Source organism: Mobula hypostoma, chromosome 7 (genome assembly GCF_963921235.1).
Source record: "Mobula hypostoma chromosome 7, sMobHyp1.1, whole genome shotgun sequence".
Taxonomy (NCBI): Eukaryota; Metazoa; Chordata; class Chondrichthyes; order Myliobatiformes; family Myliobatidae; genus Mobula; species Mobula hypostoma.
In genome coordinates, this window is record NC_086103.1 from 76,353,059 (window position 1) to 76,368,650 (window position 15,592).

Consider the following 15,592-nt stretch of genomic DNA (forward strand, 5'->3'; position numbering starts at 1 on the left):
TTCTTTACAACCCTAACAGCCTGTGTGCCCCCTTATAGGGAGCAATCAACTCGGACTCCAAGATCCCTCTGTTCATCAAAACTGCTAGTGATCCTGCCATTAACTGTGTACTTACCCTTTATACCAATCTCCCAAATTATTATACCCCACACGTGCCCGGATTAAACTCCATCTGCCACTTCTCTACTCATTTCTGCAACTAATCTATATTCTGCTATATCCTTTAGCACTCTTCTATGCAATGAATGGCACCACCAATCTTTGTGTCGATTGCACACTAACTCAGCCATTTTCTACAATACAGAGAGGTACCTCTCTGTACTATAGATCCCTGTGTAATACCAAGAGACACAGAATTACATCCAGAATAAATCCCATGCACCGCTATGGGCAAGGCAATTTTGGATCCAGTCAGTCATCTCTGTGGATCCCATCATCCTAATTTTCTGGATGAACCAACAATGTGGGACCTTGTTGAATTCCTTACTAAAATCCAAGTATACAAAGTCAAAGTTGAATTTATTGTCATATGCTTAAGTGATTGTATGCAGAGGTGCAAGGAAAACCTTACTTGTAGCAGCATCACAGGTACATAGCATCTGATAAGCAGCATCCACAAAAAAACATAAATTAAACATTAATGCAGCGGTCCCCAACCACCGGGCTGCGGACCGCTACCGGGCCGTGAGGAAACCATATGATTTGGCGATATAAGTCAACTGCACCTTTCCTCATTCCCTGTCACGCCTACTGTTGAGCCATTATGCACGCGAGGCCATTACCCGCGCATCATCGATGTCAGCGCGGGAAGGAGATCAACTCCTCGAGCTTGCAAATGACGGCGGGCTGAAAAGTATGTTTGACATAACATCTCTGCCTGCATTCTGGATCAAAGTCAAGGCTGAATATCCTGAGGTAGCCACGAAAGTACTGAAAACATTGCTTCCATTTCCAACATTTTTCTGCGAAGCAGTGTTTTCTGCAATGAATGCAACGAAAACTAAATTGCGGAATAGACTGGACATAAGGAACCCCCTTCGAGTATTGCTGTCTCCCATCACCCCTCGATAGGACCGTCTTGTTGCAGGGAAACAAGCCCAGGACGCCCACTGATTCAGCGATATTGGTGTGTTGTAATGATTTTATATATTCATATAGGGAAAATATGTGCTGTGTGTTTAATATCCAAACGTTACTTCAAATGTTATGATGCTATTGACTTACTTATATAACCATATAACGATTACAGCACAGAAACAGGCCATATCGGCCCTTCTAGTCCGTGCCAAACGCTACTCTCACCTAGTCCCACTGACCTGCACTCAGCCCATAATCCTCCATTCCTTTCCCGTCCATATACCTATCCAATTTTTCTTTAAATGATAATATCGAACCTGCTTCTGCCACTTCTACTGGAAGTTCATTCAACACTTACTTCAAGCTCCTCTGTCCTCCCCTGATAATTGACTTATCACTATGTTCATGCGAGGAAAATATGCGCTGTGTGTTTAATATTAAATTCATTAGATAAACCCTTTTGGAAACGAAATTGAGTGCATAGCCACCTATCACCTATATTCCGGTCGTGATTAACAACACCCACCCCAAACAGAATCGCCAAAAACGATTTGCAGAAAAAAATCGGCAGGTACACGCGTGGGCAGGTCACGCATGCGCACTGGTGCCCGCGCAAGGCTTCATGGTCATTGTAGTCTTTCTCTGGGTAAACACAACGTATTTGACTGCTACTCTTGTCCGTTGGCAACCCTACACCGCCACCCCCCCCCCCCCCGGGTCGGCTGGTCCACAAAAATATTGTCAATATTAAACCGGTCTGCAGTGCAAAAAAGATTGGGGACCCCTGCATTAATAATACTTATGTTCTGCCTTTGACATTTGTATTTACCCTGTTATTTTCTTTTAGTGGCCTGAAAGATTTACTCATCTGTTACCCCTCCAAATTTCATACGTTGTTGGAAATGATCGATTTTTTGGTATTACTGTGGATATTTATTGAACCTTCAAACTTAATTTGCAATGCAATCACCTATTAATGTACAAAGTAAAAGGTGTTCCATAGTGATCAGCGTGCTCACTTGTCACATTCTCGCACTTAGTCTGATACACTACAAAAAGTAAGCACCTGTTACAGTCCATTGTGTAACAAGGCATGAAAATAGTAGGGAAGGAAAAACTAATCAATTAAAGTATATTTGACCTCTTGGTCAATTGTCCATCTTTGACTTGCCAGAAATATGTTAGAAATCTCTGAATGAATTTCTGTAAATATTGCTTTGAAAGTAAGTTTCATTGATATGTTTCCATAATTTATTTTTAGATATTCCTGTGCAAAGCAGGCGAGAAAACCTGGTCAGTGTTCATTTAATTCTAATGTACATTTAATTCTGTAGATATACAATATTGAACTGTTCAACTAGAGTATTGAATTTAATATGATAGAGTCGAAAATATGAAGAAATGGGCTAAAGACCTTTGGTAACTAATTGTGAAATTCCATTTTATTTTTGATTAGTGTGCCCTTGAAAGCTGCTCATTTCATTTAAAAAGCAGTTTAAATGTTACTGAATCGAACAATTCTGGTAACACCTCCCATCTTCCACATTGCCCTTATTTTAACTGATTGACTTGATTTTCTTCTGTACTTATATCACCACAGAAGGAGAATATTGATTCTATGCTGGATTCCAGGGCAGGAGCCCTAATAGTCATGGAGGTATACAACAGCTAAACAGGCCCTTTGATTCCAGCTGGTCCATGCGACCAAGATTCCAATCTAATCTAGTTCTATTTGCCTGCTTTGGCCCATATCCCTCTAAACCTTTTCTATTCATGTACTCTACCTATTCAAATGCCTTTTAAATGTTGCTAATGTACTGTTACGTACCCCGTAACTGGGTTGCCAAACCAGCAGAAATGGATCACTCAGTTGGAGTCTGGATTACTGGAACTAAGAAAGTTTTATTAAAGAAATAAGCAACACAGTACTCTAATCAAAAGGATAATAAATACAACAGTTCAGCAATGATAAACACACATGTACACAGAACTAGGACAATAGGATCAATCAAGCTCTATCGTCGTCTAGGGGTAAATGACCAGTTTCAAAGTGACGCAAAGTTCAGTTCAATTGAGTTCAGTTCAGTTCACAGTAATCACTGCCGTGCGGGTGGACAGAGGTGGAGGAGGAGGAGAGAGAGGGCGAAAGCGAATAAATATTCAAAATGGCTTCCACACAGACCTTCGATATCCCTCACAGTCAGCTTTCGGGTGAGCCCTTTGTAATGTCTTCTGAGGTCACCGACTGTGACCCCTCCGTTTCAGATACGATCGTTCCTCTGCAGTGAACCTGGCACCCAGGCAAGGGCGGACACACACCAGGTTCCCGCCGATAGTACCTTACCACCCTGTGCGTCTATGACTTGGTCCCGCGACCAGCCCTCCAAAAACTCCCACCGACTTGTGGAAGGCGCACCGCTTCTAGGGTCTCTTTAGTTCGTGGTGTCGTGTGTGTGCTGCCTTAGCGAACCTGTCCCTTTTTATCCCCCTGCTGGGGTATCGCCTGTCCATCACACTTCAAACAGTTCAGGGTTCAAACAGAGCCGATCTTGACTATACCCAGACCGGTGTCTCCTTCTGTTAAACTCTCTCGTCTCTTCATTAACATTTCCAAATGCTGCTCCATTGTCTTCCTTATCTCTCTTTCTCCTGAAGACAGGTGGCAGATCAACTGCTGATCCCACTGGTGCCAGCACAGGACAGTTAACATCTTAGTCTATGTGTACTTCCTGTAACCCTCTTTCGTCACAGTACCTACCCAAACCATTCCCCTTGATAGCGCATTCCATATACTGACATGCTCCAGGTGAAAAAAATACCCTTCAAGTCCCTATTAAATCTCTCCTGGCTCACCTTAAACCAAAAACCTCTAGTTTTTGATTCCTTAACCTTGCTAAAAAAAACTGTGTGTGTTCACCTTGTCTAGACTGCTCATAATTGTACACACCTCTATGAGATCACTCCTTATTCTCCTATGCTCCAATGAATGAAGTTGCAACCTGCTCAGCCCCTTTTCAGTCCCGACAGTTCACAAATCTCCTCCACACTCTTTTCAGCTTAATGGCATCTTTCCTCTCCTGTTTTCTTTCTACCTCAGCCCCTGTACATTTGCAACTCATTCTCTCTTACACCCGCTATCAACACCCCTTATATATTTTTTTGCAATTAGCCTCCACTAAGTGATAATTTACAGTAGTCAGTCAACTCATTAGCATATCTTAGGGATTTGGGAGGAAACTGGATCATGCAGGAAAACCAATGGAATTAAATAGGTAAACAGAAAGCATGTAAGGTTGGGACTGAACCCAGTTCCCCGGAGCTGTTAGTCAAAGGTTCATTTATTATCAAAGAGTGTATGTATTATACAACTCCGACACTCATCTTCTCCTGACAGTCGTGAAACAAATAAAACCATGGTAGTTGTTCAAAGAAAAACATCAAACATCAACCCGCCCTGCACAAAAAAAACTGATCACACCAAATGGCAACAAGAAAGAACTGCAACACCATCATTAACTCCCCCCCCATGCTGCTCCATCGTGCCACCTTTGAGTTAATCAATTCTCTATCTGATGATGTTACCTATTCAAGTGGAGCGAATCTAAACCCAAATAATGGGTGCTCTATCTTCTTTGTATCATTTATTTATTGTTGGTGAACAAGGATGAGCTAGAATTGTTGCTCATCTTGGTTTTGATTTAACCAGTGAAAAAGCTTCCTTTTTTCCTCTCTCTGAGCATAAATTACTTGTCCAACTTCACCTTCCTCATTCTACACCTTTATTTCTTTTAGGAAGTACTTCATATGAAGTACTGGCCAGTGATTGTAACATTCATGTTATGTAGTATTGCATCAATGTGGGATTCAGTATTTACACTAACCCAGCTCTCTCACTGTATTTTTAAACTAGTTCAAAGAAAGAATTCTGACTGTATTGTGTGACTTGACGTTAGGTAACTGTCAAATTAGATTTGTCCTGACGAAGGGTCTCGGCCCGAAATGTCGACTGTACCTCTTCCTAGAGATGCTGCCTGGCCTGCTGCATTCACCAGCAACTTTTATGTGTGTTGTCAAATTAGATTATTGACCAATGGAGTACAGATGTGGTTATCTGTCTTGGAACAACAAAATCTAAGGGAAAATGTACGAGAACTGTTTGGATAGAAGAAAAAAATGTTTTCGTAGTTGAAGAGTTTTTAATTAAATAAAATCAATTTTAGGCAATTGCAAAATAGTTGTAATGAAATGAAGGGTTGAAAATGCATTACTTGAGGATATAGGATAAAGGATATCATTTCATTAGGAGCCTTCAAACAAAAAAAAGGGTAAATTCTTGAAAGGTGAAAGGATTGCCAAGATATGGTGAAAAGGCAGATAAGCATGACTACTTTGGTCTTCAGTATAAGTGGTACAGTCTAGATGTGTTGATTCGTACTTTCCATGCAGTACACATTCTCCAAATGCTTCTAAACTTTTTGTGGCTTGAATTACTGTGTCAGAAGATCCTATTACTTTCTCTTTATTTGCTACTTTATTTGTTCTATCTCCATGCTCTTTCCACGGTGTGCTTGTTGTAGCTCATTTGAATGATCTTTTCTTAATTCCCACCTTCAGCTTCACAAGCTGTTGGTCATTTTTTCACTGTTTATATTGCTGTACTGGAAATGTATCTTTTGGATGCTAGCTATCATACAAAGAGGATGATAAAAATTTTAGCCTCTAATTCATTGACTAAAATTGCAGATTAGTTGTGAGTCTCTATCATCTCCAGCCTCTCCTCTGGTGGGAATTATCAGTTAGCTTAGTGTCAATTGTGTAGAAAACCAGGAGTTTGTTTTTGACATTAGAGGAACACAAATCCTCTTGTGGACCAGCAGGCATGAGAGAAAAGATAATAACCTTGCTAAACCCAACTTGCACAATAGCAGCTCACTAAATACTGGGCACGCTCTATGATGTAATGTGTATGGTGCTACTGTATTGTAAAATTGATTAAGCTTCCATAAGTATTGGGTCATTGTTCCTAACATTTAGCTATGTGGTGTGAAAAGTATACTTGGTAAATTCGGAGTTTGATATGAAACATACCTTCTAATGTCTTGCTGTTTGTGATAAATATTTGCAGTTCATTTGTGATTGTTTTGTTGCTATAAATTTATAGGCTTTCTTGAAAATGGATTCAGAGATGGCCTGCAATAACGTAATTGAACACTTCAAGAAGAAACCTTTGTTCTACGGTAGATTACTGACTGTAGATATATCCTCTTCTCAAATTCAACCACTGTTAAAGGTGTGTATCTATGACTGTATCCATGTCTAATTTTCTGAATGTTCTAATATCATATTTTCATTGCATTTTGTTAATTGAAAGAGACAAGATATTGGAAAGTACTCCTCACTGAGTCAATAGAGAAACAGCCCTTTTGGCCCATCACATTCGTGCCGATCTTTATGCCAACTACAATAATCCCTTTCGCCTGCGTTGGGTCCATAATTGTTCCATGCCTTATCTATTCAAGTGCCTGTCTAAATAGCATGGCAGCCAGAACTAAATACGATATTCTATCTGAGACCTAACCAGTGCTTGTAAAGTTGCATCTCAACTTTTATATTCTTTGTTCCAAACTATGAAGGCCTTCTTCACTACCCTATCTGCCTGTATTGCACTACAGTGAACTTTGGATTGAGCCCCAAGATCTCTCTGTTCATCAATATTCTTTAGCACCTTGTCATTTACTGTATACATCCTACCCCTATTTGACTTCCTAAAAAGCATGACCTCGTACTTGTTGGGATTATATTCCAGCTGCCAATGTTCCACCCGATTTTTTTTTTAATATCAGATCTGTCGCCTGCTGTAGTCTTAGATAACCTTCCTCACCATTCACAACACCACAAACCTTTGTATCATCCATGGATTTACTGATCACACATTAAAATAGTTAATATACATCATTAACAGTAAGGGTTCCAGCACCAATCTCTGCAGCACATCACTGGGCACAGACTTGCAATTGGAAAAGCACCCTTCCACCACAACCCCTGCCCTCTTAACACCCAGCCAGTTTTGCCTTGGAAATGTATAACTTTAAGATGAAAAATAGATGGATTTCAAAATTTTCTATGTATATCATAAACTTCACGGCTAACGCTTTTTTTTCCAGAAACCATCTGCAAAGATTGAAGAACTGTTGAATAAAGTAAATCAGGCAGAGATGAGGTAAATATAATGGTTCTGTGTTTTGTAGCCTGGGGAAAAGTACACGCTCAGGACAACAAAGACTTTTTTGGGTTTTAATTCCTTTATCTGTTTTAGATGTTTAAGTGCCAGAAGAGGGTCGCAAAACAAAACGAACGAATTTACAACCAGTTCTTGCTGTTACAATCTCAGTTTAACTTTAGATCCACACCCTTGTGTATGGACAGAATTGCGTATGCAGTGTAAAAATACCAGAACTAATACAGTACTAATACGGTACAAATATGGTAGTGGCAATCCTACTTGGATGGTGAAGAACTTGGTATAAGCCACGCTACCCAGCGTTGATTTCTTCACTCGTGGAAATCTTTCCTCACCATGCCCAGCCTCAGGAGGAACCAAATCCCAACGCCTTACCACATCTTCAGCAGAAAGTAAAATAGTCTCCCCACTATCCCGCGCGTGCACAATGACATCACTGTCTCCCTTAAAGGCACAGACAATTATTCTGGCATTACCCGGATGGCTGCCTAAGTACACTTTTAACGATACTGAATAAGATCCGATGGTCACACAGTTACATGTATTTATTCAGACTTACATTCTGTATTTGCTGGGACATAACTAATAGTAAATACAAAGTTAATTTTTTTTTTCAGTAAGGTGTACAGTACTGCAAATTTTTCACTTCTTTCCTTTGCCTGATTAAGCATAACATGCAGGTAATCCAAGCCTAACCATTAATCTTAACCATTAACTGTTATCCAGATCCTAATGTGGAGTGGTTATTACCTGAACAGCCAGCGCATACACATTGTACAAAGGACAAAACATGACTTGAGAGAATTAGTGAAGGACAGTGTGTACTCTTAAACACCAAAAATTATTTTACATCAAAAATAATGGGCTGGATCATGTTCAGTTCAGTCCTGTCTATGGATCTCACTAGCTCGCATGTGGTCACGTTTCTGGCTTCCATATCTGAGAACTGTGAGGTTAAACACAACAAGGTCTCAACACCGTGGTCCTGAGGTATTGTTCCCAGAAATCATTGACGTGAGGCAAAGTTAGGGCAAAGATTTCTCTTGATTCAAAACCCGCGTTGCTTGCTTTAGTTTTTAAATGCTTCTTGATTTAGAAACAACTTAATGTTATGTTCAAATTATTTACATCACTTCTAATAAGTTGAAAAAGATAAAGCTCATTAATAAGAATCTTGCTGATCAATAGCAACAAAAATATTGAACTAAAGAGAAACGCATATCTTTGCCATTCAAAACTGAGAATTCCCCTTGAAATGAATAGCGTTTCTAATCTTGGTGCAGGATCGGAAAAACTGATTCCTGAGTGAAATGCTGGAAAAGTCCACCAAGAATGGCACCCACTGAATGAGAAATATGCTGGCTTCTATCACTCAGTAATTGCAGGACTTAAGAGAGTTTGTATAAGTCTGTGGTTTACTTGTTTGGGAGCAGCTGAATGGCTACACATTATGGAAATGTCAGTCACAGTTTGCATGGCTTAGCCTGTAAGTTCTTCATGCAAAGATGGAGCAAACAATTGTGAAAGAAAATCTTTTATTGTTCTCTCTTGAGTCAAATGTGAAGTTGCACTGACTAATTGGGTGTATTTGGGAAATGATGACAAAAGTGTTTCTTTGGATAGGCAATTGATAACAAATAAAAATCTAAAAACCATGGTGCTATTTTGGGAGCAAAAGTTTTGTTTTCACTTTCAGTACGAAAGAATGTTTCCTTGGCCCTATCTTGAAGGATAAACCTGATAACTTGAAGAAGCATCTGATGTCTGAAAGAGAGATTAAGAGCTCTGAAAGTAGTGAGAGGGAAGAGTCCCACAGCTCTGATGAAAGCAGTGAAGCAACAGATTGGAAAAGCACAAGGGCAGATGAGATAATGCAGCAAAGAAACCGTGAAAGTCATGGGCTAAGTCATGAAATAATGGAGCACCAAAGTCACACGAGAAGATTGCAGAGTGGTGACCCTGCAAGAGTGATGTGGAGGGATGATATTGCAAGAAGTGAGTGGTGGGAGGGTTATGAGAGAGAGTGCAGAACTAGCCATGGAAGAGCGCAGCAAAGAGGTAATGTTGAGAGAGATGAATGGAGAAGCAGTAGTGAAAAAGGAGACTGGGAGGACAGTGGTGAGATTTGGGAATGGAGAGCCAGTATTGAGAGTGACAGTGGAGTTCATGGAGGCAGCAGTGAGAGAGCCATGAGGGGAGTTAGCAAGAGAGTTGAGGATGCATGGGGAGTTAGCAGTGAGAGGGAGGCATGGGGAGTTAGCAAGAGAGTAGAGGGTGCATGGGGAGTTAGCAGTGAGAGGGGGGCATGGGGAGTTAGCGAGAGAGTAGAGGGTGCATGGGGAGTTAACAGTGAGCGGGGGGCATGGGGAGTTAACAGTGAGAGGGAGGCATGGGGAGTTAACAGTGAGAGGGGGGCATGGGGAGTTAGCAGTGAGAGGGGGGGATGGGGAGTTAGCAGTGAGCGGGGGGCATGGGGAGTTAGCAAGAGAGTAGAGGGTGCATGGGGAGTTAGCAGTGAGAGGGGGGCATGGGGAGTTAGCGAGAGAGTAGAGGGTGCATGGGGAGTTAACAGTGAGCGGGGGGCATGGGGAGTTAACAGTGAGAGGGAGGCATGGGGAGTTAACAGTGAGAGGGAGGCATGGGGAGTTAACAGTGAGAGGGGGGCATGGGGAGTTAGCAGTGAGAGGGGGGGATGGGGAGTTAGCAGTGAGAGGGGGGCGTGGGGAGTTAGCAGTGAGAATGGGGCATGGGAAGTCAGCACAGAGAGAGAGGAGTGGAGAGGGAGCAGTGAGACAAGAGAGTGGAGTGGCGGCAGTGAGAGGGGTGAGTGGAGAAGTGGGGTTGAGAGGGGTGAATGGGGGAACAACAGTGATAGAAGGGAGTGGGTAAGCACTAGTGAGAGGGGTGAATGGGGAGGCAGCAGTAAGAGAAGGGAGTGGGGAAGTGGCATTGAGAAGGGGGATAGAGAAGGATCTGAGATCAGAGAATGGGAAACTGATGATACTATAGAGAGTGCAGAATGGGAAAACTACAAACGCTATATCTCCAAGGACATAAAGGACGCTGAACTGAAGAGTGATGGAGAAAAGAAATCAGAGAAGGTTCAAGAGGAAACTCCTATTCCATTTTTGGAGAGTGACTTGGAATTGGAAGATCTAATGGAAAAGTATGAATCAGATGATGGTAAGGCTGAATTAGAGGATACACAGTATGAAGCCAAGCATGCAACAAAAGGAACTGAAAATCAAACTGTTGCGGAAAGGGATCTACAGCAGCCAATATCTTTGAAGGTAGTAGACGCTGGCTTATTTTCTTACTCACTTTTTGGGCTTCATAAAACAATGCAACTGGATTTAATATTTTACTGTAGTTCTACACGGTTATTACTGTATTGTTGGAAATGAAAGATTGAATAGAATGTACTCTATCGTTGAAAACTAGGTGTTTAGATATCTGTCTATAAGTCATCAGAATTAGCCTAAAAAGCGTGTGTCATCATGACCAGAAAATACAAGATCACGTGGTCCCATTCACTATTTCATCTGAGGAGATTTTGGAGAGTTAACATCAGAAATAATGATTTGAACGTTCACCAGAATAAAACTAGTCTCAAATCTGCTCCTGGAGAATTATCCATAAGCAGAGTGTACATACTATAACTGAATGCTGCATGTTAACAAGGGACATAACTGTTCAATGTGTAAAACTGCTGATCAGAAGATACTGAAGAGTAGAAATTTCTATAGAATCTCTCCAATGATATTGTGAACAGGGAAGTGTTGATTCTATAGAATCAATAGAATTCTATCAGTAGATTCTATAGAATCTATCCAATGATATTGTGAACAGGGAAGTGTTGCATTCAAAGTTCAAAGTACATTTTATCAGCATATGTATATGTCACCTTGAGATTCATTTTCCTGTGGGCATATTCAGCAAATCTATAGAATAGTAATTACAACAGGATCAATGAAAGATCAACCAGTGTGCAGAAGACAAAGAACTGTGTAAATGCAAATATAAATAAATAGCAATAAAGAACAAGAACAGAATTAACAAGATAAAGAGTCCTTAAAGTGAGATAATTGGTTGTGGGATCATCTCAATAGAAAGGCAAGTGAGTGTAGTTATCCCCTTTTGTTAAGAGCCTAATAGTTGAGGGGTAGTAAATAAAAGACCATAAGACATACGAGCAGAATTAGGCCATTTGGCCCGTCAACTCAGCTCCGCCATTCAATTATGGCTTATCCTTTTCTTCCCCTCCATAGCCCCACTCCCCGGCCTTCTCCGTGTAACCTTTGATGCCATGGCCAATCAAGAACCTATCCAACTCTGCTTTAAATACAACCAGTGACCTGGTCTGTGGTAATAAATTCCACAAATTCTAAAGACTAAAGAAATTTCTCCACATCTCTGTTTTAAATGGACGCCCTTCTATCCTGAGGCTTTGCCCTCTTGTCGTAGACTCCCCCACCATGGAAAGCATCCTTTCCACATCTACTCTGTCTTGGCCTTTCAACATTCAAAAGGTTTCAATGAGATCCACCCTCATCCTTCTAAATTCCAGGGAGTACAGACCCAGAGCTATCAAACGTTCCTTGTATGATAACCCTTTCATTCCTGAAATCATCCTTGTGAACCTCCTCTGAACCCTCTCCAATGCTAGCACATCTTTTCTTAGATGAGGAGACCAAAATTGTTCACAACACTCAAGGTGAGGCCTCACCAGTGCCTTATAAAGCCTCAGCACCACATCCCTGCTCTTAAGTACTAGACCTTTTGAAATGAATGCCAATATTGCATTTGCATTCCTCACCACTGACTCTGCCTGCAAGATAACCTATAGGTTGTTCTGCACAAGGACTCCCAAGCCTCTTTGCATCTCAGATTTTTAGATTTTCTCCTTGTTTAGAAAATAGTCTGCACATGTATTTCTACTAACAAAGTGCATGACTCTGCATTTTCCAACATTGTATTTCATTTGCCACTCTCTTGCCCATTCTCGTAATCTGTGTAAGTCCTTCTGCAGCCTTCTTGTTTCCTCAAACACTTTCTGGCCCTCCACCAATCTTTGTATCATCTGCAAACTTGGCGACAAAGCCATCTGTTCCATCATCTAAATCATTGATATACAGCATAAAAAGAAGGCGTCCCAGCACCGACCCCTGTGGAATACCACTACTCAGTGGCAGCCACCAGAAAAGGATCCTTTTATTCCCACTCGCTGCCTCCTATCAGTCAGTCAATGTTCTAACATGCCAGCAACCCTCCTTTAATACCATGGGCTCTTAACTTGGTAAGCAGCCTCATGTGTGGCACCTTGTCAAGGGCCTTCTGAAAGTCTAGATATGCAACATCCACTGCATCCCCTTTATCCATCCTACATATAATCTCCTCAAAGAATTCTAATGGGTTCGTCAGGCAAGATTTTCCCTGAAGGATACCATGCTGACTTTATTCTATCTTGTCCTGTGTCTCCAATACTTTATAACCTCATCCTTAGCAATTGACTCCGGCATCTTTCCAACCACTGAGGTCAGGCAACTGGTCTATAATTTCCTTTCTGCTACCTTCTTCCTTTCTTAAAGAGAGGAGTGACATCTGCAATCTTCCAGTCCTCTGGCGCCATGGCAGAGTCCAATGATATTTGAAAGATCATTACTAATGCCTCCACAATCTCCACCATTACCTCTTTCAGAACCCTAGGGTGCAGTTCATCTGGTCCGGGTGACTTATGTACCCTTAGGTCTTTCAGCTTTTTGAGCATCTTCTCCCTTGTAATCGTAACTGCACTCACTTCTCTTCTGTCACAGCCTTCAACATCTGGCGCACTGCTAGTATATTCCACAGTAAGGACTGATGCAAAGTACACATTTAGTTCATCTGCCATCTGCTTGGTCCTCATTATTATTGCTCTGGCCTCATTTTCTAGTGGTCCTATATCTACTTTCATCTCTTATTTTTTTACATACTTGAAAAAGAATTTGCTATTCATTTTGATATTGTTTGCTAGCTTGCTTTCATATTTCGTCTTTACCCAATCCTCTGTCTTCCCATTAATTTTTGCTTTGTTGTATCCCTTTTTTTTACTTTTACATTAGCTTTGACTTCACTTGTCAGCCACGGTTGTACTATTTTGCTATTTGAGTATTTCTTTATTTTCGGAATACATCTATCCTGTACCTTCCTCATTTTTCCCAGAAACTCATGCCATTGCTGCTCTGCTGTCATCCCTGCCAGCATCTCCTTCCTATTTACTTTGGCCAACTCCTTTCTCATCCCACTTTAATTTCCTTCACTACACTGAAATACTGCTATGTCAGACTTTACTTTCTCTCTATCACATTTCAAGTTGAACTCAATCATGTTGTGATCACTGCCTCCCAAGGGTTCTTTTACCTTAAGCTCCCTAATCACATCTGGTTCATTACATAACACCCAATCCGGTATAGCTAATCCCCAGTAGACTCAATGACAAACTGCTCTAAAATGCTATCTCATAGGCATTCAACAAGTTCACTCTCTTGAGATCCATTTCCAACCTGATTTTCCCCATCGACCTGTATGTTGAAATCTTCCATGGCTATCATAACATTGTCCTTTTGAGGGACCTTTTCTATTTCCTGTTGTAATCTGTGATCTACATCTCAGCTACTGTTGGGAGGCCTGTAACTGCCATCAGGGTCCCTTTACCCTTGCAGTTTCTTAAATCAACCCACAAGGATTTAACGTCTTCTGATTCTATGTCACATCTTTCTAACGATTTGATGCCATTCTTTACCAGCAGAGCCACACCACCTTCTCTGCCTACCTTCCTATCCCGCCGACAGGTAACCTTGAACATTTATCTCTCAACTGCAACCATCCTCCAGCCACAATTCAGTGGTGCCCACAACATCACACCTGACAATCTATTAGTGCAACAAGATCATCCACCTTATTTCTTATACTCCGTGCATTGAGATATAACAGTGCTGTATTTGGTACCTTTCTTGATCTGCATCCCTAATGCACTGATACTCACCCTGCTGGCTACAATTTTGTCTTATCATCTGCCTGCCCTTCCTGACAGTCTGACTGCATGCTATCTGTGATTTTTTACCATCTGTCCTATCCTGAGTCCCTTGACTCCAGTTCCCATCCCCCTACCAAATTAGTTTATAACCTACCCAACAGCTCTAACAAACCTGTCCGCAAGAATATCTGTCCCCCTCGGGTTCAGGTGCAACCTTTCACTTTTGAACAGATCATACCTCCCGCAGGAGAGATCCCAATGATTGAAGATCTGAAGCCCTCATCCTGTTTCTACCCTCACTGGCACATGGCGCAGGCAGCAAACCAGAAATTACTACCTGGGAGGTCCTGCTTCTCAGCTTTCTACCTAGCTCTGTAAATTCTCTCTTCAGGACCTCTTTGCTTTTCCTTCCTATGTCATTGGTACCAATATGTACCACGATATCTGGCTGCACTTCCTCCCTCTCCAAAATGTTGTGGATGCGATCCGAGACATCCTGACCCTGGCACCTGGGAGGCAACATACCATCTGGGTGTCCCATTCACGTCCAGAAAATCTGCTGTCTGTTCCCCTGACTATTGCGTCCCCTATCACTACTGCTCCCCTCTTCTCCCTCTGCACCACGGACCTGGTCTTGAACCTTGTGGTGTGAGTCCTGAGGCTCTTGTGCCTTCTACCTGATGGCAGCGGCAAAAACTGAGCATGACCTGGGTGGTGAGGATTTTGATGCGGTTTTCCTATGGCAGCTTTACTTATGGTTAACCCCTCCTGATGGTTGAGAGGTAGTAACTGTTCTTGAACCTGATAATGTGAGTCCTGAGGCTCTTGTACCTTCTACCTGATAGCTGCAGTGAGAAGAGAGCATGACCTGGGTGGTGGGGATCTCCGAAGATGGATGCTGCTCTCCTACGACAGCATTTCATATAGATGTGCTCAATGGTTGGGAGGGCTTTACCCGTTTTGTACAGGGCAGAATCCACTACCTTTTGTACGATTTTCTGTTGGAAGGCATTGGTGTTCTCATACCCGGCTGTGATGCAGCCAGTCAATACACTCTTCACTACACACCTGTAGAAGTTTGTCAAAGTTTTTGATGTCATGTTGAATCTCTGCAGACCCCTAAGGAAGTAGAGAGCTGTCATGCTTTCTTTGCAATTACATTTGATCACATTTTGATAACACCAAAATACAATTACTGTGGAGTATGAAAAACCTTAATTCAAATACATTGTATGTGCTAATCAAACCATATTAGCCTC

The 15,592-nt window shown here is 41.7% G+C and overlaps 1 protein-coding gene across 1 annotated transcript in view; it reads left to right on the top strand.

The window, feature by feature from the left end:
• LOC134349911 (uncharacterized) overlaps window positions 1–15,592 on the top strand; it is a 48,662-nt gene that overhangs the window by 6,905 nt on the left and 26,165 nt on the right. Inside the window, exons 5-9 of the mRNA XM_063054871.1 lie at window positions 2,339–2,370; window positions 6,239–6,367; window positions 7,242–7,297; window positions 9,015–9,553; window positions 10,235–10,608. Coding sequence (XP_062910941.1) covers window positions 2,339–2,370; window positions 6,239–6,367; window positions 7,242–7,297; window positions 9,015–9,553; window positions 10,235–10,608 — 1,130 coding nt within the window. The remainder of the gene's footprint in view (window positions 1–2,338; window positions 2,371–6,238; window positions 6,368–7,241; window positions 7,298–9,014; window positions 9,554–10,234; window positions 10,609–15,592) is intronic.